Here is a 21,720-nt window from a genome sequence, read left to right on the forward strand (position 1 = left end):
TCCTTCCATCCATCCATCCATCCATCCATCCATCCATCCATCCATCTGTCCATCATCCTTCCATCCAGCCATCCATCATCCCTCCATCATCCATCCATCCATCATCCATCATCCATCCATCCATCATCCCTCCATCCATCCATCCATCAATCCATCCATCATCCATCCATCCATCATCCCTCCATCCATCCATCCATCCATCCATCCATCCATCATCCATCCATCCATCCATCATCCACCCATCTGTCCATCCATCCATCATCCATCCATCTGTCCATCCATCCATCATCCATCCATCTGTCCATCCGTCCACCCGTTCATCCATCATCCATCATCCATCCACCTGTTCATCCATCCATCATCCATCCATCCATCATCCCTCCATCATCCATCATTCCATCCATCCATCATCCCTCCATCCCTCCATCCCTCCATCTTCTCCCTCTTCTCCTGTTGAGGGTGGTGGGGGTGGAGCCTATCCCAGCAGCCTTCCCCCTGGACAGGTCACCAGTCCATGGCAGGGCCAACACATAGAGACAGACAACCATTGTCTCTCCCAGCCACGCCTACGGTCAATTTAGAGTCTGGATTAACCTGGTCCCTCTTGATGTCTTTGGACTGTGGAGGAAGCTGGAGTACCAGAGAGAACCCAGCAGGAACAGGGAGAACATGGAGACTCACCCAGAAAGACCCCGTGCTGCAGCCGGGGCTCCACCCACAACCTTCTTGCTGGGGGCCACAGGGAGGACCACTGCTCCACTGGGCCGCCTATATGATAATTGTATGGTGACATTATGACATTGTGACTGTCTTATGTTTGGTGTCCCAGCACCTGGTTGCCATGAGTGACCAGTCAGGTGAGTGTAAATATAGACCTGATCACTGTTTTTAGCTGCTCTTGGTTTTTTCCTTCTGTGGTGTCTAACGCGACCTCCATCATCAGGACGCTGAAGAGGTTTGAGTGTGTGAGTAGAGGAGGCAGCACCTCTGTGTCAGCGCCAGGGGTTCTGGAGCACATGTCACTCATTCCTGGTAGGACAGCAGAGTGTGAAGGTGAGTGTGTGTGTGTGTGTGTGGGGGGGGGGGGGGGCAGGTCATCAGGCCGAGATCTGGAAATATCCTTGATTAAAGAAATCAGCAGAAGATAAAGAACAGCCAGATTACGTTCAGTGACAGAGGTCACTTCATTAGGGATAATGACTCCCTGAGCTCAGCTCCCTAACAACACACACACTCACACACACACACACACACACACACACACACACACACACACACACACACACACACACACACACACACACACACACATACACTCACTCTTCTAATTGCACCAGTCACAATGATGTCACAGTCATTTCACATCTCTTGTGGTTTCCATAGAGACAGCAGTCATTCAACACACACACAAACACACTCGTTTGGTCTGCTGATGTGGCTACAGACATGCCCCTCATCCACTGGCCTGTGTGTATCTTCTTATTTAAATGTTTAAACGTACTCACAAATCAAAACGCCTCTATGATGCAGCACTTCTGTGACCGCTGCATGACATCACCTACCACGCCCCCCCCCCGCCCCTCAGGTGCCCCCGACCGCTACATGACAGCTGCTTTAAACATGGAGTTGCGTCCTTCCAAACTATGCGCATCTGCCTCCCCTGACAGTAATGTTGGATCATGTGTGGTGGCTGCACTGTGGCTGTCAATGTCAGGTTCGCAGATTTCTGTTGTCATGGTTACAATAATAACTCTGAGTCGGACAGGTGAAAGTCAGGCTTGGGAATGAATTGAGTGTTGAAAAAATCACCTACAAAAGCAAAGTCAGACTGTTGGAGGAAGTGGCAGCCGTGGGGCGGCAGCCTGCTGAGCCTGGGTGTTTGTACTATCACAGTCACATGTTCAGATTAGCCGTCATCAGTGCCTGTGGTCAAGGATGAGAGGCTCTTAGTGATGTCGAATGGCACATCTGGCTAAACTCGTCCCTCACACACACCCTCATATCTAGAGCTTCACATCTTAAACCCAATGTTGTGAGAAAAGACTGAGTTTCTCAGCTTATTATAGAAACGCACATCTACAGCCTGAATGAATTGGTATCCAATGTCCAAAGTCCAGTATCATGAAGCGTGCACCGGTCAGCTCAGTCCCTAGAACCACACGTGAGCGTTGACTCAAAAAGCACCTCAGCAGCATTCAGTGTAATCCGTCCATAACGTATACAAATGACAGCTTTGTATGAGTGGTCCACCTTCTCTTCACCTGAGCAAAACCACACTCCTGTAACTGCTGCTGACAAGAGCACAATCCTGACAGAAACACGGACACACTGGTCGTGCGCAGGTTATTCCTACTGGGCACGCTAACAGGAAGCAGGAGGGAAGTTGCTTCTGTAGTTCATGAATGAAGCGCACCAGCCTGAACACACAGACTTTTTGGGAAGTAAGCTTGCTGTCATTGTCCTCACAACCAGACAAGAGGACAGAGACGCTTCTCTAGAGAGATGAGACCCAGGCTAGTTAGCTTAGCACAATGACTGGTAGTGGGTGGGAAGTGTTAGCGTAGCTCCGTCTCTGCCTGCATTAATAGCAGGAGGGTTGTGTGTAACCTTGGTGATGAATACCAGTTTAACATGAGGAGACGTTGTAGTGGTAGAATCAGACACGTAGCCGGAACTACTTTCCTGACTGGGAGCAGGGATTTGACGCAGCACCTCCAAAGCTCCACTGGAACTTGGGTCAACAGAACCAAAGGTTTGTTGAGGACTAGAAGAGCGACTGCTGCTACTGATGATGATGAGGAGGAGGAGGATTCCTGCTGGACACACCAGCACCCTGGACCTGAGCTAGCTGATGCTAACACTTCCCACCCACTACCAGCCATTGGGCTAAGCTAACTAGCCTGGACCTGAGCTAGCTGATGCTAACACTTCCACCCACTACCAGCCATTGGGCTAAGCTAACTAGCCTGGACCTTAACTAGCTGATGCCTCCACTTCCCACCCACCACCAGCCACTGGGCTAAGATAACTAGCCTGGACCTTAACTAGCTGATGCCTCCACTTCCCACCCACCACCAGCCACTGGGCTAAGCTAACCAGCCTTGACCTGAGCTAGCTGATGCTAACACTTCCACCCACTACCAGACATTGGGCTAAGATAACTAGCCTGGACCTTAACTGGCTGATGCCTCCACTTCCCACCCACCACCAGCCACTGGGCTAAGCTAACCAGCCTTGACCTGAGCTAGCTGATGCTAACACTTCCACCCACTACCAGACATTGGGCTAAGCTAACCAGCCTGGACCTGAGCTAGCTGATGCTAACACTTCCACCCACTACCAGCCATTGGGCTAAGCTATCTAGCCTAGACCTGAACTAGCTGATGCTAACACTTCCCAACCACTACCAGCCATTGGGCTAAGCTAACTAGCCTGGACCTGAGCTAGCTGATGCTAACACTTCCCACCCACCACCAGCCACTGGGCTAAGATAACTAGCCTGGACCTTAACTAGCTGATGCCTCCACTTCCCACCCACCACCAGCCACTGGGCTAAGCTAACCAGCCTTGACCTGAGCTAGCTGATGCTAACACTTCCACCCACTACCAGACATTGGGCTAAGCTAACCAGCCTGGACCTGAGCTAGCTGATGCTAACACTTCCACCCACTACCAGCCATTGGGCTAAGCTATCTAGCCTAGACCTGAACTAGCTGATGCTAACACTTCCCAACCACTACCAGCCATTGGGCTAAGCTAACTAGCCTGGACCTGAGCTAGCTGATGCTAACACTTCCCACCCACTACCAGCCATTGGGCTAAGCTAACCAGCCTGGACCTGAGCTAGCTGATGCTAACACTTCCCAACCACTACCAGCTATTGGGCTAAGCTAACCAGCCTGGACCTGAATTAGCTGATGCTAACACTTCCCAACCACTACCAGCTATTAAGCTAAGCTAACTAGCCTGGACCTGAATTAGCTGATGCTAACACTTCCCACCCACTACCAGCCATTGGGCTAAGTTATCTAACCTTGACCTGAGCTAGCTGATGCTAACACTTCCCACCCACTACCAGCCATTGGGCTAAGCTAACTAGCCTGGACCTGAGCTAGCTGATGCTAACACTTCCCACCCACTACCAGCCATTGGGCTAAGCTAACCAGCCTGGACCTGAGCTAGCTGATGCTAACACTTCCACCCACTACCAGCCATTGGGCTAAGCTATCTAGCCTAGACCTGAACTAGCTGATGCTAACACTTCCCACCCACTACCAGCCATTGGGCTAAGCTAACTAGCCTGGACCTGAGCTAGCTGTTGCTAACACTTCCCACCCACTACCAGCCATTGGGCTAAGCTAACCAGCCTGGACCTGAGCTAGCTGATGCTAACACTTCCCAACCACTACCAGCTATTGGGCTAAGCTAACCAGCCTGGACCTGAACTAGCTGATGCTAACACTTCCCAACCACTACCAGCTATTAAGCTAAGCTAACTAGCCTGGACCTGAACTAGCTGATGCTAACACTTCCCACCCACTACCAGCCATTGGGCTAAGCTAACTAGCCTGGACCTGAGCACTTCCTACCCTCTACTAGGCGCCAGTTAATCGGTGCACCTATGTTATATTAAGACAGAACAGTTCTGTTCTTAGGTTTTTTCCGATGAGGGTGGATGCTGGTGACAGTAGAGAGAGAGAGGGAGGGGGTGGGGGGAGCACCTGTAGTTCAAATATAATAAACCTTGAGTAAAGAACGCCATCTGTTCAGAAACAATATCACCAATCCCAACCTCCCACCCTTTCTTTGGCACACACACACACACACACACACACACACACACACACACACACACACACACACACACACACACACACACACACACACACACTTTTACAAACAATCTCTTACCAATGGTGAAGCTAAAGCCATCAATGCTGAAAGTGGCGCTCCGACACTTTTTAAATCCCTGCTTTCTAAAGGTTGGTGCTGTCATGGTGGCTCCTGCTCTGCACGCCGCTGCTCTCTGCTGTCTATCTGTGGATGACTGGAGAACAAAGCTCTGTCTCCCGGGAGAGCAGTGAATCCAGAGGCTTTCCCCCCCGAGTGGCAGTAACCCTGGCAGTGCTGGCAGTCCCACTGGAGACTGGAGGAACAGTGGAGGCTTCAGCAGGCGTGTTAGGACGCACGCTAGCATCCTCCTCCTTCTCAAGGCCAATGTGATCCTGCACACAGTAGCACTCTGCCTCTCTCCCTCTTCTCTCCTACCTCCATCCTACCATCAGGAAGAGCCGGCCATCTCTTTCTCTTGCTGCCACTGCCTGCAAGCTGAGGTCATCCCCACTTCTATGTTAAAGCAAGATGATTTCTCTCCTCTTCTGCATCACCCTCCCTCCCCCCTCCATCCAGCACAGTTATGCCACCAGTGCCTTCAGGTGCCTGCTCACGATCAGCCGTTTTCACTGTGAGTTTCAGTACAAATGACAAAGTGACAGGATGTTTTAACCCTCATCATCAGCAATCTCTTCAGCTCTGATCTCCGGCTGGTGCTTGTGTGGGTCTGACGAGCCACTCACCTGAACAGAGGCTGTCTCTTTATTTCTTTGTCTTCCCATAAATTAAAGCTGGCAACATCAAGCAGGGGTAAAGAGCAAGGCAGCGGTTATCAGAGGTGGAACGTTTCTCTCTGAAATGGAGCTACGGCAAGAGAAGATTTCTGAACTTACAGCAGCACATTTGAAGAATGTTCCCTCAGAGGGCGCTATTGTTCTTCAAGAGGTCAGAGGTCACGTCTGACTAACAGAGTGAGCTGAAGGGTTCGCCACTGCCCTGCAAGTATTTGTACACAATGGCCCCTCTATGTTTGAGTGAATATCAGTCGTCTAACAACAAGTTGATGGCTTCTGCTGTCAGTGGTTTTAGTCCAACAGGAGGAGGAGGAAGCCATCGGACCAACACGCAGACGTGGGAGTGCACATTGGTCTCCTGGGGTGAGACAGCTGAGGGGTGAGGAGGTCCAACTGTCACCCCTCAGCTTCATTCGTCCTGCTTTACTTCTCCCACCTGCTGAAGAATGAATGTGAAACGAGTCGTGGCCTGCTGCCTTTTATCAGAATGTGACAGTCAGGAGTGACGCGCAGCCGAGCAGAAATGAAGGTTTATTCTCTCTGAGGAGGAGAAGGGCTGGAAGAGGAACGACGCCAGCAGCACAGCTCAGCTCACTGTGTTAACAGAAGGTTACAGAAGTCATGACATCCCCGGTCCATTGGGGGGAACGTCACGCAGTGGACGGGCCAGTGTGGAGGACCTGCGTGTGCAGGAATCTGGCTCGTGTCTTGTGGACAAAGCCCACATTTATCACAGGCCAGTAAATCATCAACCTCTGCAGTTTTATTTCAGGCCGCAGCAGAACGCTAGTAGCATGAGGAGGCACCGTGCGGTCAATAAAGAGCCATGCTGCATGAAATCAAAGCTGTTTAAAGCTCTGTCTGCGCGGTGCTTTATTTGACTGTCTCAGGCCACGGATGAGGAAACGTGCTGAGGCCTCTGGTCGTGACTCCAAACACTGGAGCGACGTCACACTGGGAGCCCGAGATAGCCCGCGATGACCATCCACATCGGCGTCGATCATCTCATCACATGACTGCCGCTACACCCACATCAACTAACCAACCAACGGAAACGCAGCGTGCAGCGGATCAATGCGACCACACAGGCACGTTAATGGTCAAGCTGGGTGGGGGGGCAAGATGGCTGCCTCCAGTCGCTAAGTTTGTTCACCAAAAACAGTGTTTTACAGAGGGACCACAAGAAGAGACGTGACACTGTTTGTCTCACAGGAAACTGCAACCGAGCCACAAGCCCAGGGGCTTGGTTCAAGGTCATTACTTCCTGTCCCCTCCACTGGAGCGTCACTGCAGTTGATCAGACCAGTTCCCAGTAAAACTGTCCTCAGGCTTTGTCTCGTAGGACATCAGGGCGAGTAGATGGCAGCTGCACACACCGAAGCTCAGAACTGCTGCCTGTTGACCTGCAGTCCTTCACTTAGGCGGACACTCCTGTAGCTGCTAAAAGCTAAAGTGCTGCTGCTGCTGAACCACACGCAGGGTCACTGGGGTCCCAAGCTGACTGAGGCTCACGGAAACTTCCTGCAGAACTCAGCACCATCGTTGGGAAGCAACAAATCAGAAATCTGAACTTTCCCTTTAAGAGACTTGCGAGCAGCGCGCAGGAACAGAAGTTCGGGCCGATCCGTCTTTGAGAAGAACTCTGCTTCTGTTCAGGAACGACAGATGCTGTACTTCTCAGAGATGGAACCACAATGCTTCGTGAGACGGTGCAGAGCTGTCGTGGTCCTGAGCCGGACCCATCTGACCTGCCAGTGGTCGGTCGATACCCCAGTGAACCTGCAGGTGTCTCTGTGGACCAGAGACGCCTGCAGCCTTTTTTTCCTCTGAGATAATTGAATTTGGGCTGTTTTCCTTTCTCAAAACGCACATGATCGTCTTGTGATTGATTTTTTTTGCCTTTGAGTGTTGGCCCAGAGAGACCCTTGCCGAGGCAGGATGTCTTCACTCGGCTGGGTCCTCGCCGTCCTCCTAGCAGCTGGAGCCTCTCAGCTTTGTGGCGCTGGACCTCTGCACGCCCAGTGCAAAGTAGAATGGTATAGTATATTTCTTTTATCCATGTAATTGCTATCTTTATCGCTAATTTTTCATAATCATTGTCAAATCAAAACTGAAAAGAATCTGACAGAATAATTTCATTTAGTTTATTGTATTCATCATGAAATCTTGTGGTTTACATAACAAAGTGGCTCGTTTCTGGTCCGGCGAGGTGAGTTCAGGTCCTCAGCAAACGCTGCAGTGTCACTGTGTTGTCAGACAAGTTATATATCAGATTGAAGACCAAAACTACAACAAAGGTTGTGACTCTTTTCAACATTTCAGCAACGGAAACTAAAATGTACAATAATCAAATGACAGAAACGTGACTCAAGCTAATGTGCGTTTTAGGCACAATAAAAACAACCAAAAACCCACAGCTGAGCTACAGCAAAGGAATCAAAGTCAGTTTCCACAAGTAAAACTTGACTTAATAAACAGCAGCATGAACGTGACCTTTCCATCCTGACATCAGATCAAGTCGTCAGATATTCCGTTAATAACTGTGCACCGACGCCTCGGCAGCACCCCCGCTTGCTGGTGTTAAAATGGCCGCTGTGGTGAAGACACCATCGGGTGGAGTGTTAGTGAGAGCATGAAGAAGAGTGAGGAGGCTGGTGAGGATCAGACACAATCACAGCTCAACCCCCTCCTATGTGGAGGGACCAAGCTTTGCCAGCAGGGGGCACTATGACATCATGACAAACCCAGTGCTGATGATGGAACACTGGGGGTGCAACTGGAGATGTCACACCAGTTAAAAAGGAGTGAATATCGTCCTGTCATCAACTGAGCAACTGGTCTTAATCACCAATGGGCCGACTAACCAACACACTGCAGGTCAAAGGTCACAGCTCGACTCATTTGTCCTTCCACCAGTACTGCCAGAGGTTTTATTCAATTACATTTCACTCATATATGAACTCACAGGCTCCAGATAAATGCATTCATTTACACACTCAGTGAGAACGGGCCAGATACGAGACCCTCAATCACCCTCGCTCACCACAGAACATCTGTAAATGAGCTCAGTTTAATCAGAAATCCTTTCCCTCCATGTAAACAGAGCCATGTTTAGTATCCGAGCCCCAGAACCGGGTTCCCTCTTCTCCTCCAGTCCCAACAGGTCCTGGCAAGATAATGGCTGAAGTATCCACAGAAGTCGTCCATCATGTCCCATGTCCACATCTGGGTTCTCCAGAGTCCATTTATGGCCCACAGTTGGAGACCTGCAGGAGATTAAAGTGATACTTCGCCCTGCGCTGTGTTTTACTTCTCTGTGTCTCCAGAGTGCAGTAAGAGCCAGCCACGTGTGTTTAGCTTGAGGCTAACAGAGACTGAACGCTAACAAAAGCAACTTTATCTGGCCACACGCTCAATATTCCACAACCATGCTTCTCTTCTGTCTGAATGGCACAACTGACCCACTTTCCTTGACTGCTCCAGGACTCTGGTCCGGCCCGGGCTCAGAACAGAAAGCCTGTTGCAGCGTTCCTGAGCCAAAACCTGAGTCCAACATCGCCCCTGATGCTCTCACGGTAACACAGAAAAGCACCAGGTCCACATCAACACCCTCAGAAATCCCCTTCACAGCTGGTGGGGTCCAGTGAGTCCAGTTCTTCCTCCCCTCCACACCTGCTGGAGCCCCGACCCTGATGAGGCCCCGACCCTGCTGAGGTCATGAGGCCCTGACCCTGCTGAGGCCTTGAGCCTGCTGAGGCCCTGACCTCGCTGAGGCCCTGACCCTGCTGAGGCCCTGACCCCGCTGAGGCCCTGACCCTGCTGAGGCCTTGAGCCTGCTGAGGCCCTGACCCGGCTGAGGCCCTGACCCTGCTGAGGCCTTGAGCCTGCTGAGGCCCTGACCTCGCTGAGGCCCTGACCCTGCTGAGGCCCGGACCTCGCTGAGGCCCTGACCTCGCTGAGGCCCTGACCCTGCTGAGGTCCTGACCTCGCTGAGGCCCTGACCTCGCTGAGGCCCTGACCCTGCTGAGGTCCTGACCTCGCTGAGGCCCTGACCCCGCTGAGGCCTTGAGCCTGCTGAGGCCCTGACCTCGCTGAGGCCCTGAGCCTGCTGAGGCCCTGACCTCGCTGAGGCCTTGAGCCTGCTGAGGCCCTGACCCCGCTGAGGCCCTGACCCTGCTGAGGCCTTGAGCCTGCTGAGGCCCTGACCTCGCTGAGGCCCTGACCCCGCTGAGGCCTTGAGCCTGCTGAGGCCCTGACCTCGCTGAGGCCCTGAGCCTGCTGAGGCCCTGACCTCGCTGAGGCCTTGAGCCTGCTGAGGCCCTGACCCCGCTGAGGCCCTGACCCTGCTGAGGCCTTGAGCCTGCTGAGGCCCTGACCCCGCTGAGGCCCTGACCCTGCTGAGGCCTTGAGCCTGCTGAGGCCCTGACCTCGCTGAGGCCCTGAGCCTGCTGAGGCCCGGACCTCGCTGAGGCCCTGACCCTGCTGAGGTCCTGACCTCGCTGAGGCCCTGACCCTGCTGAGGCCCTGAGCCTGCTGAGGCCCTGACCTCACTGGAGCCCTGACCCTGCTGAGGCCCTGACCCTGTTGAGGCCCTGACCTCGCTGGAGTCCTGACACTGCTGAGGCCCTGACCCTGTTGAGGCCCTGACCTCGCTGGAGCCCTGACACTGCTGAGGCCCTGACCTTGCTGGAGCCCTGACACTGCTGAGGCCCTGACCCTGCTGAGGCCCTGACCTTGCTGGAGCCCTGAACCCTGCTGAGGCCCTGACCCTGCTGAGGCCCTGAGCCTGCTGAGGCCCTGACCTCGCTGGAGCCCTGGCACTGCTGAGGCCCTGACCTCGCTGGAGCCCTGGCACTGCTGAGGCCCTGACCTCGCTGGAGCCCTGACACTGCTGAGGCCCTGACCTTGCTGGAGCCCTGAACCCTGCTGAGGCCCTGACCCTGCTGAGGCCCTGACCTCGCTGGAGCCCTGACACTGCTGAGGCCCTGACCTCGCTGGAGCCCTGACACTGCTGAGGCCCTGACCCTGCTGAGGCCCTGACCCTGTTGAGGCCCTGACCTCGCTGAGGCCCTGACACTGCTGAGGCCCTGACCTCGCTGGAGCCCTGACCCTGTTGAGGCCCTGACCTCGCTGAGGCCCTGACACTGCTGAGGCCCTGACCTCGCTGGAGCCCTGACCCTGTTGAGGCCCTGACCTCGCTGGAGCCCTGACACTGCTGAGGCCCTGACCTTGCTGGCACTGGATCCTCATGGACTCTCTGACTTATAAACAAAATTAAAAACCCTGTCGTGAAATCAGTCGTGTCTCAGCCTCGCACAACGCCCACAGCAAAGCTTTCAGCCAAGGTGGCAAATGGCCACTAGATGGCAGTCTAGTTACAGATCAACTTAAATAGCCACTCAAATCCGTTCAACCGTGTGTGACACCTGTGTGTGTTTTACAGGTGAGACCAGCTGAGAGCGCCATGATTAACCCAGGTGTTTTTTTTGTCATCCAGGTACGTTGAGATTCCCTGTCAGGTGGTTTATGAGTCCCTGGTGATGCAGATCAAGAACTGGGGTGGGGCGGCAGGCTGCAGCACAGGAGGACAGAAGTGTCTGTACAAGGTGTGTGTGTGTATGTGTGCATATGTGTGTATGTGTGTGTGCCTATGTGTGTGTTTGTGTGTGTGTATATGTGTGTATGTGTGTGTGTTATTGACTGTGAATGATATTATGTACCAGTATAACATACACACACACACACACACACACACACCTTCTGAAGAAGTATTTGTGCAACAAACACTGCACACATAGTACTGCTGCAACTGCTACTATTACTGTACATGATATAATGATATGAATGTAAAAGTGGAGGTTTATGCTGTGTGTATGTGTGTGTGTGTGTGTGTGTGTGTGTGTGCAGCTGCAGTCAGCATCAGTCCATTTCATAGCAGCCAAGCACACCTCCCCCTCCAAACGAGATGTGGACGACATCAACTTCCGGCTGGTCTCTTATCATTTCTTCTCTTATTGTCACATTCTGGTGAGTTTTTCTCTCCTCTGAAATCACTCCATCATGGTTTTTTTTACTTTTTCATGAGGGTTTCCTTTCTGTTTACTTCCTTTTTTCTGTTTACTTCCTGTTTCTCCTGTCTGTCTCCTCTCTGTTTCCTCCCTGTTTCCTCTCTGTGTCATATTAAGTGTTCCCTTACCACACATATATATAACTCTTGTTCCAGGCCATGTCCATCTCTGAGAGCTGGTACGCCGTTAGAGATCACGGCACAAACTACTGCAACCTCTACAACCTGATGGAAGGTGAGAGGCCTGCCGCTCACGCCTGACGCTGATAGCCAGCACACTCGAGTCACAACATGCGGCGCTGCAGGGAAATGTAGTTCTACACACATGACGGTCCAGGAAGACTGATGAATGGGTTAAACTCTGTTAGCTGATGATTGTGAGACGTGCTGGCAAAAGTTTTCTCTCTGTCTCTCTCTCTCTCTCTCTCACACTCACTCACTCACTCACTCACTCACACACACTTGTTCTCCAGAACATCTGATAGTACAGTAGAGATAGCGTCCATATAAATGGACTAAGTGTAAATTGTACATCTGGTGTGGTTCTGTTGCTTCTGGTCGTCACATGTGGACAGACTCATCATACATGTTTCTCCCGTCATGTGTCAAACAGGAAGTGGTCTCACCACAGCCAGTGGTTATAAAGAGATCACCAGCGACTTCCTGTGTACCCAGCGCTCCTCGGCGAACTGCACCGTCTACTGACCCGAGTGCGTCCTGCTCTTCATCTTTGGTTGAGAAGTCCCAGCAAACTGAGTTCACTTCCTGTTTACATGGATCACTCACATTCATAGAGAAAATAAACATTTCATTCCAAATCCTATGAAAAGTCTCTCTCTGTTACAGCAAATTCTCAACTGCTAATAATTATGGTTAGCACTAGTATAGTTGAGCATTGTTACAACGGCAGGTGTGCTCATGTGGTGGTGCTTGTTGCTCAGCATGAAGTACTTCCACAGACTACGTTCATACTCAGCTGAACCTGAAGTACATGTGACTGCACTTGTTTTGATCTGAAACTTAGAGGTTAAAGTGCTAAAAAGTGCGTTTGTCCTTCAAGCTTCTCTTCATGTCAGAGGAAGATAAAAGATTCTCCTTTGATGACTTTAATTTATCTAAAGATCAAAGTTGACACTGTTGGTGAGAGCCCTGCCTCGCTGGAGGAGGGGTCGTCCATGGCCCCTCCCGCATCTTTGCTGGGCCGCAGCCACTTACTGACGCGTCGCATCGACTACACGTGCTGTTGTCTGTGCTGTCAAGAGCAAGTGGTTGTGTCGTTTACACCGTTGTGTTGCTGTGTCGGTGACACGCCGCCATCTCAACAATAACCCTCACATTTAGAGGAGCTAACACGCTAGGTTAGCTGAGAGATGTACGTTTTAGACTGATTACAATGTCCAGGTGTGTACAGACTGGACATTAAAGATCAAGCCCTCCACCCCGCGTCCCACTGGTTTACCCTCATACACCAGAGCAACAAATCATGAAACGGAAGAAATATTGACATTTTTACAAAAATCCAGGCTGAGTTTGAGAACCCTCGGGGGGGGGGGCTCCCTCTGTTCTGGGGGTTTCTGGGTGCCCTGGTGGCTTGGTCCTGACCTGCCTGCTATGCTGGACCGGGGGCGTGTTGTTCTGGTCCCCCACATCAGCTACCCTCAGCATCCAATGACAAACCGTAGCATACACACACACTGTTAGGGTTTGTGGATGGTGAGGGAGACCCAAATGCAGACAGTGTTGAGGTGAACAAAACAGGTTTATTGAAAGCCGGGGACTGAAGACGTGGCATGAGACGGAGGACTTGACACTGGACCGTGAACGAGATAAGCACAAGACATTAAACTAACTAGACACAACAAACTAACAACAATGACCCAACCCCGAACAGGGGAAAACACTGAGGTTAAATACAAGGAGGGAACAAGGAGCAGGTGTGGCAATCACCCAGGTGAGACACATGAGGTAACCACGGGAGGGGGGACAGGAAGACAGGACATGACTACAAAAAAAACAGGAAACACGAGACAGGGATACACACACATACACACACACATACACACACATACATACACACATCCACACACACATACACACATACACACACATACATACACACACATACACATGTACACAAACATACACACACATACACACACATACACAAACATACACACACACATACACATGTACACAAACATACACACACATACACAAACATACACACACATACACATGTACACAAACATACACACACATACACACATACATACACACACATACACACATACACAAACATACACACACACATACACATGTACACAAACATACACACACATACACAAACATACACACACACATACACATGTACACAAACATACACACACACATACACACACATACACACACATACACACACATACACATGTACACAAACATACACACACATACACACATACATACACACACATACACACATACACAAACATACACACACACATACACATGTACACAAACATACACACACATACAAACATACATACACACACATACACACACATACACAAACATACACACACATACACATGTACACAAACATACACACACATACACACATACATACACACATACACACACATACACACACACATACACATGTACACAAACATACACACACATACACACACATACACAAACATACACACACATACACATGTACACAAACATACACACACATACACACACATACACATACATACACATACATACACACACACATACACATGTACACAAACATACACACACACATACACATGTACACAAACATACACACATACACACATACACATACACACACACACAGACACATGTACACAAACATACACACACACATACACACACATACACATACACACACACACATACACATGTACACAAACATACACACACACATACACACATACACATACACACACATACACATGTACACAAACATACACACACACATACACACACATACACATACACACACATACACATGTACACAAACATACACACACACATACACACATACATACACACACACATACACACATACATACACACACATACACACATACACAAACATACACACACACACATACACATACACACACACACATACACATGTACACAAACATACACACACACATACACACATACATACACACATACACACGTACACAAACATACACACACATACACACATACATACACACACATACACACATACATACACACATACACACGTACACAAACATACACACACATACACACACATACACATACACACACACACATACACATGTACACAAACATACACACACACATACACACATACATACACACACACATACACACATACGTACACACACATACACACGTACACAAACATACACACACACATACACACATACATACACACACACATACACACATACATACACACACATACACACGTACACAAACATACACACACACATACACACATACATACACACACACATACACACATACATACACACACATACACACGTACACAAACATACACACACACATACACACATACATACACACACATACACACGTACACAAACATACACTCACACTTGCGGTGCACAACTGACCCATCATCACACACTCAGACATTTATTCTAAATTCTATTAAACCAAATGGTAAATCTGCACTGGAAATTCTGCAACCAATGTTTTTCTTTTTTTCTGTTCTTATTGTTGTTACTGTTTATTGTTTGTTTGTTTGTTTTTCTGCTATTGTTGTTGTTTTTGTGCTGTTTCTAATTACTTGCAATAAACTTTCTCCATTTAAGGTTTTAACTCATTTTTGTCAAAGGGAGTACCTGATTTGAGCAGTGTGCTGCACTTACGAGGACCTTGTTGATTAGATTCACTCTAACCCTGGATTAAGTGAAAATTCAGGCTGGGCAGTCACAGCGAGCTTCCCGGCTCGTGACCGCCTCATCACATACTGTATTTATTATTTACCAGGCTGAGGCGCGGCCCTCTCTGTCTCCTCACAACCAAATAAAGAGTGAAACATCGTTTAGGCTCTGAAGTCAGAGTGTGACAGCTTGATGGCGTCCTCTGTCTTGTTGTTCGGGGCCCTTGATGAAAACAGGAGCGGCAAAGAAAACAGCACACACCAACAGAGAGGTGTGAATAAAGCTGGGGATAGCGCTCAGAGGTGAGTCCGACTCTGACGAGGGGCATCATTCTTCCTGACACCTAAACCAGTTTTCCCTCTCAAAAATGATGGTGGAGTGAGGAGGGTAGAGGGAGCCACGGCCAGAAAATACATCCTTAGCTGCGTGTGGATTGCAGGGCAGCTTCTATTAAGGGAGCAATATGCTCAGCAGGGCTTCGCCATCCATCACTGCGAGCAGCCCCACCCTCCCGCTGTGGCTGGAGCACGGTGGACTTTAGAGGCTCTTCTCTCTGGGCTGAGCACTGCGACCTGCTCTGCATCACAACAGCATGGCTGCAAGACCACATTCAGTCCGCATGTCTCAACACAAATGATGACCAGGTTTTGCTGTTGAATGGAAGCTGAAAAATGTAGTCAGGACCACTTTTGTCTTCTAAAAAACGTAATTGCCCCTAAGCTGAATCAGCTGGTGGACGTCCAGAGGGAGCGGGAGCAGCAAAGACCCCCAGCGGGCCAGACAGGATTCCACAACGGGAGGAGGAGGGGCTGGGCTGAGAAGACAGGAGGTCAGAAGTGTAGGAAGCTTCCCTGATGTTTGCCGATAGAGAGCACAGAGGGAGATGCCTGGCTCGCCAGCTCAGGTGTGCTGGCTTGAACAGCTGATCATCAGTTGATGAATCGGGGTTGCAGGCTGAGCTGGACGTCAGGGATGACACGGGACGAACTCTTGCCAGCAGGTTTCCCTGCTGCAGAGTTCACCCGGGCAGGGCGGCAGGGCGGCAGGGCGGCAGGGCGGCGGTGTACAGTAGGGTCCGAGAGTTTGACTTGACAACCAGCAGCGACGGATGACATTCAGACAATTTTCAAAAAGCTCAACTAAAAAAAACAAACCCACTTCAACACATTTTCAGCAGAGGGCGACACGGTATTAGTGAATTTGACTAATTCCACTTGCCTCCAGCATCCAGACGGGGTGATTCGCAGGGGGACAGGGTCAGTTGAACCCCACTGAGATCTATGTTAGTGTGAGGTTGTGCTGCATTCAGGGAGTTTAGAGTTGGATTGTGTCAGAATTGTTTGATACGGTGTCTTACTTTCACATCAGTACTCAACAGTGGCTGTCAGCTGCTGAGAGCTGACTCTACCTCCACCTTGGTTGGTAAGGTGGAGCCAGCCATGGTGGAGCCAACAGGCCGAGGTGGAGCACAGCCAGATGAAGGGAAGCGGTATGTCAACAGGCACGGACGCGTGGAAACTACAGTTTCTGACAGTAACAAGATCCACATTCTGATATGCTGGTGGCTGTGGCGGGGGGCATTTACAGGTGGAGGAGGGTCTATGGGGGCAGGAGGGCAGCAGCTAGACCACAGCAGCTGCAGGTGCCACTGTCGGCCACCCTTAGAGACCAAGTGGCCAGCTGTTGGACTTGGTGTGTCTCATTGTTTCTGACAGCACCGCGAGCTCATCAGAGGCCACATTCAACATGAACATGAAAGTTTCAGTGTGTGTGGACATGTGTGACACGTACGATGTGTGTGACACGTGTGTCAGACAGACAGGTGACGTCAGCTGTGGTGAGGATGAGGAGAAGTTACAGCCTCCATCCTCTCATTTCCTTCACTGCTGTTCCGCCTCACATGTTGACGCTGGTTCAGGGTTGAAGGCTGGAACGGTTTAGAATTTGTGCTCAAACATTTTGTGATTTCCATCAGTGAGCAGAACTGCTGCTCGTCTCTTAACAAGCTGGAACAATGAGTCTGCTTGCTTTCTTCCATCCAGAAAGGTTCTTTTGTCATTCTGAGTGAACGTTTGCTGGTGATGGCTGGATCCTTCATGAATGATTCCAACTGAGTCCTGTCTGGATAGGAGACGAAACTGTAAGATTATGTAAACGACAGGGTGACTGCTGCCAAGGACTCACACACTGATGGTGGTGGCCAACCTACTCATCAGGAGCAAATATGGGTTCAGTATCTTGCTCAAGGACACTTTGACATGGTCACCTGGGTAGAGGATCGAACCAGCGACCCTGCGGTTGCTAGACGGCCACTCTACCCCTGAGCCATGCCGCCCACGATAACCAGACTGATAAAAGGACTGAAACATGACCGAAACCAGGACTGATGCCATATTGATACTGGACAGATACAGGACATATACAGCACAGATACTGGACTGATACAGGATCAATACAGGACCTGTACTGAAATGACACAGGACCTATACTGGACTGATAAAGGATCAAGACAGGACCTATACTGGACTGATACAGGATCATTAAAGGACCGATACTGGACTGAAACAGTATCAATACAGGACCTATACTGGACTGATACAAGACATATACTGGACTGATACAGGATCAATAAAGGACCTATACTGGACTGATACAGGATCATTAAAGGACCTATACTGGACTGATACAGGATCAATAAAGGACCTATACTGGACTGATACAGGACCTATACTGGACTGATACAGGATCATTAAAGGACCTATACTGGACTGATACAGGATCAATACAGGACCTATACTGGGCTGATACAGGACCTATACTGGACTGATCCAGGACATATACTGGACTGATACAGGATCAATACAGGACCTATACTGGACTGATACAGGACTTATACAGGACTGATACAGGACATATACTGGACTGACACAGGATCAATACAGGACCTATACTGGACCGATACAAGACATATAGTGGACTGATAAAGGATCAATACAGGACCTATACTGGACTTATAATGGACCCATACTGGACTGCTATACGATCAATACAGGACCTATACTGGACAGATAATGGACCTACACAGGACTGATACAGGACATATACTAGACTGATAAAGGATCAAGACAGAACCGATACTGGACTGATAATGGACCCATACTGGACTGATACAGGATCAATACAGGACCTATACTGGACTGATAATGGACATATACTGGACTGATACAGGATCATTAAAGGACCTATACTGGACTGATACAGGATCAATACAGGACCTATACTGGACTGATAATGAACATATACTGGACTGATACAGGATCATTAAAGGACCTATACTGGACTGATACAGGATCAATACTGGACTGATACAGGATCAATACAGGACCTATACTGGACTGATACAAGACATATACTGGACTGATACAGGATCATAAAAGGACCTATACTGGACTGATACAGGATCATTAAAGGACCTATACTGGACTGATAAAGGGCATTAACTGGACTGATAAAGGATCAATACAGGACCTGTACTGGACTTATAATGGACCCATAATGGACTGCTACACTATCAATACAGGACCTATACTGGACTTATAATGGACCCATACTGGACTGCTACAGGATCAATACAGGACCTATACTGGACTGATACAGGATCATTAAAGGACCTATCCTGGACTGACACAGGATCAATACAGGACCTATACTGGACTGATACAGGACATATACTGGACTGATACAGGATCATTAAAGTACCTATACTGGACTGATAAAGGATCATTAAAGGTCCTATACTGGACTGATAAAGGGCATAAACTGGACTGATAAAGGATCAATACAGGACCTGTACTGGACTTATAATGGACCCATAATGGACTGCTACACGATCAATACAGGACCTATACTGGACAGATAATGGACCTACACAGGACTGATACAGGACATATACTGGACTGATAAAGGATCAAGACAGAACTGATACCGGACTGATAATGGACCCATACTGGACTGATACAGAATCAATACAGGACCTATCCTGGACTGATAATGGACATATACTGGACTGATACAGGATCATTAAAGGACCTATACTGGACTGATACAGGACATATACTGGACTGATACAGGATCATTAAAGGACCTATACTGGACTGATACAGGATCATTAAAGGACCTATACTGGACTGATAAAGGGCATAAACTGGACTGATAAAGGATCAATACAGGAACTATACTGGACTTATAATGGACCCATACAAGACTGCTACACGATCAATACAGGACCTATGCTGGACAGATAATGGACCTACACAGGACTGATACAGGACATATACTAGACTGAAAAAGGATCAAGACAGAACCGATACTGGACTGATAATGGACCCATACTGGACTGATACAGGATCAATACAGGACCTATACTGGACTGATAATGGACATACACTGGACTGATACAGGATCATTAAAGGACCTATACTGGACTGATACAGGATCAACACAGGACCTATACTGGACTGATACAGGACATATACTGGACTGATAAAGGATCATGAAAGGACCTATACTGGACTGATACAGGATCAATACAGGACCTATACTGGACTGATACAAGACATATACTGGACTGATACAGGACATATACTGGACTGATACAGGATCATTAAAGGACCTATACTGGACTGATACAGGATCATTAAAGGACCTATACTGGACTGATACAGGATCATTCAAGGACCTATACTGGACTGATAAAGGGCATAAACTGGATTGATAAAGGATCAATACAGGACCTGTACTGGACAGATAATGGACCTACACAGCACTGATACAGGACATATACTAGACTGATAAAGGATCAAGACAGAACCGATACTGGATTGATAATGGACCCATACTGGACTGCTACACGATCAATACTGGACCTATACTGGACTGATAATGGACCTACACAAGACTGATACAGGACGTATACTGGACTGATAAAGGATCAAGACAGAACCGATACTGGACTGATAATGGACCCATACTGGACTGATACACGATCAATAAAGGACATATACTGGACTGATACCAGGGCTGATTGCAGGACTGATAAAGGACTGATACAGGGCGGATAACAAGGCTGTTTAAAAGACTGATAACAGGACTGATAACAGGACTGATTACAGGACCTATACAGGACTGATTACAGGACCTATACAGGACTGATAACAGGACTAATACCAGGACTGATTACAGGACTGATACCAGGAATGATACAGGAATGATTACAGGACTGATACTGGACTGATAAAAGGACTGATACAGGACTGATAACAGGGCTGATAACAGGATTGATACATGGATGAAAACAAGGCTGATAAAAAGACTGATAACAGGATGAAAAAAATGATGAAAGGATTGATACAGGACTGATAAAAGGACCAATACTGGACTGGTAAAAGGACTAATAAAAGGACTGATAACAGGACTGATTACAGGACTGATAACAGGACTGATACCAGGACTGATACCAGGATTGATAACAGGACTGATTACAGGACTGATAACAGGACTGATACCAGGACTGATTACAGGACTGATACCAGGATTGATAACAGGACTGATAGAGGACTGATACAGGCCTGATACCAGGACTGATTACGGGACTGATACCGGGACTGACAACGGAACTGAAAACAGGACTGATACCAGGACTAGTTACAGGACTGATACCAGGACATATACAGGAATGATTACAGGACTGATACCAGGACTGATGACAGGGCTGATAACAGGATTGATACATGGCTGATAACAAGGCTGATAAAAAGACTGATAACAGGATGAAAAAAAAATGATGAAAGGATTGATACAGGACTGATAAAAGGACCAATACTGGACTGGTAAAAGGACTAATAAAAGGACTGAACCAGGACTGATTACAGGACTGATACCAGGATTGATAACAGGACTGATAAAGGACTGATACAGGCCTGATACCAGGACTGATTACGGGACTGATAACGGGACTGATACCGGGACTGACAACGGCACTGAAAACAGGACTGATACCAGGACTAGTTACAGGACTGATACCAGGACT

General features: G+C 48.8%; 2 protein-coding genes across 2 annotated transcripts in view; one reads left to right on the forward strand and one right to left on the reverse strand.

Annotated features, from left to right (window-relative positions):
• The window catches only part of pde1ca (phosphodiesterase 1C, calmodulin-dependent a), a 45,807-nt gene extending 40,650 nt beyond the window's left edge, over nt 1-5,157 (reverse strand). Inside the window, exon 1 of the mRNA XM_086191068.1 lies at nt 4,912-5,157. Coding sequence (XP_086047194.1) covers nt 4,912-4,996 — 85 coding nt within the window. The 5' untranslated portion in view covers nt 4,997-5,157. The remainder of the gene's footprint in view (nt 1-4,911) is intronic.
• A 2,408-nt stretch (nt 5,158-7,565) lies between these two features.
• Nucleotides 7,566-12,500, forward strand: LOC147242102 (uncharacterized). Its single transcript, XM_086191601.1, has 5 exons — nt 7,566-7,663; nt 11,125-11,233; nt 11,535-11,654; nt 11,851-11,929; nt 12,308-12,500. Exons 1-5 carry the CDS (start codon nt 7,566-7,568, stop codon nt 12,397-12,399), a joined length of 498 nt encoding a protein of 165 aa, XP_086047727.1. The 3' UTR covers nt 12,400-12,500.
• The last annotated feature ends 9,220 nt before the right edge of the window (nt 12,501-21,720 follow it).

This window comes from Aulostomus chinensis, chromosome 21 (genome assembly GCF_037954235.1).
Source record: "Aulostomus chinensis isolate RoL2024-O1b breed Wild chromosome 21, RoL_Achi_v1.0, whole genome shotgun sequence".
Lineage (NCBI taxonomy): Eukaryota > Metazoa > Chordata > Actinopteri > Syngnathiformes > Aulostomidae > Aulostomus > Aulostomus chinensis.

Bases quoted from the DNA above. Each gene is read 5' to 3' on its own strand.
- LOC147242102 (XM_086191601.1), top strand. From the start codon at position 7,566: ATGTCTTCACTCGGCTGGGTCCTCGCCGTCCTCCTAGCAGCTGGAGCC. The intron at 11,655-11,850 runs GTGAGTTTTTCT...CTCTTGTTCCAG, and splicing joins TCTCTTATTGTCACATTCTG to GCCATGTCCATCTCTGAGAG. The intron at 11,930-12,307 runs GTGAGAGGCCTG...TGTGTCAAACAG, and splicing joins CCTCTACAACCTGATGGAAG to GAAGTGGTCTCACCACAGCC.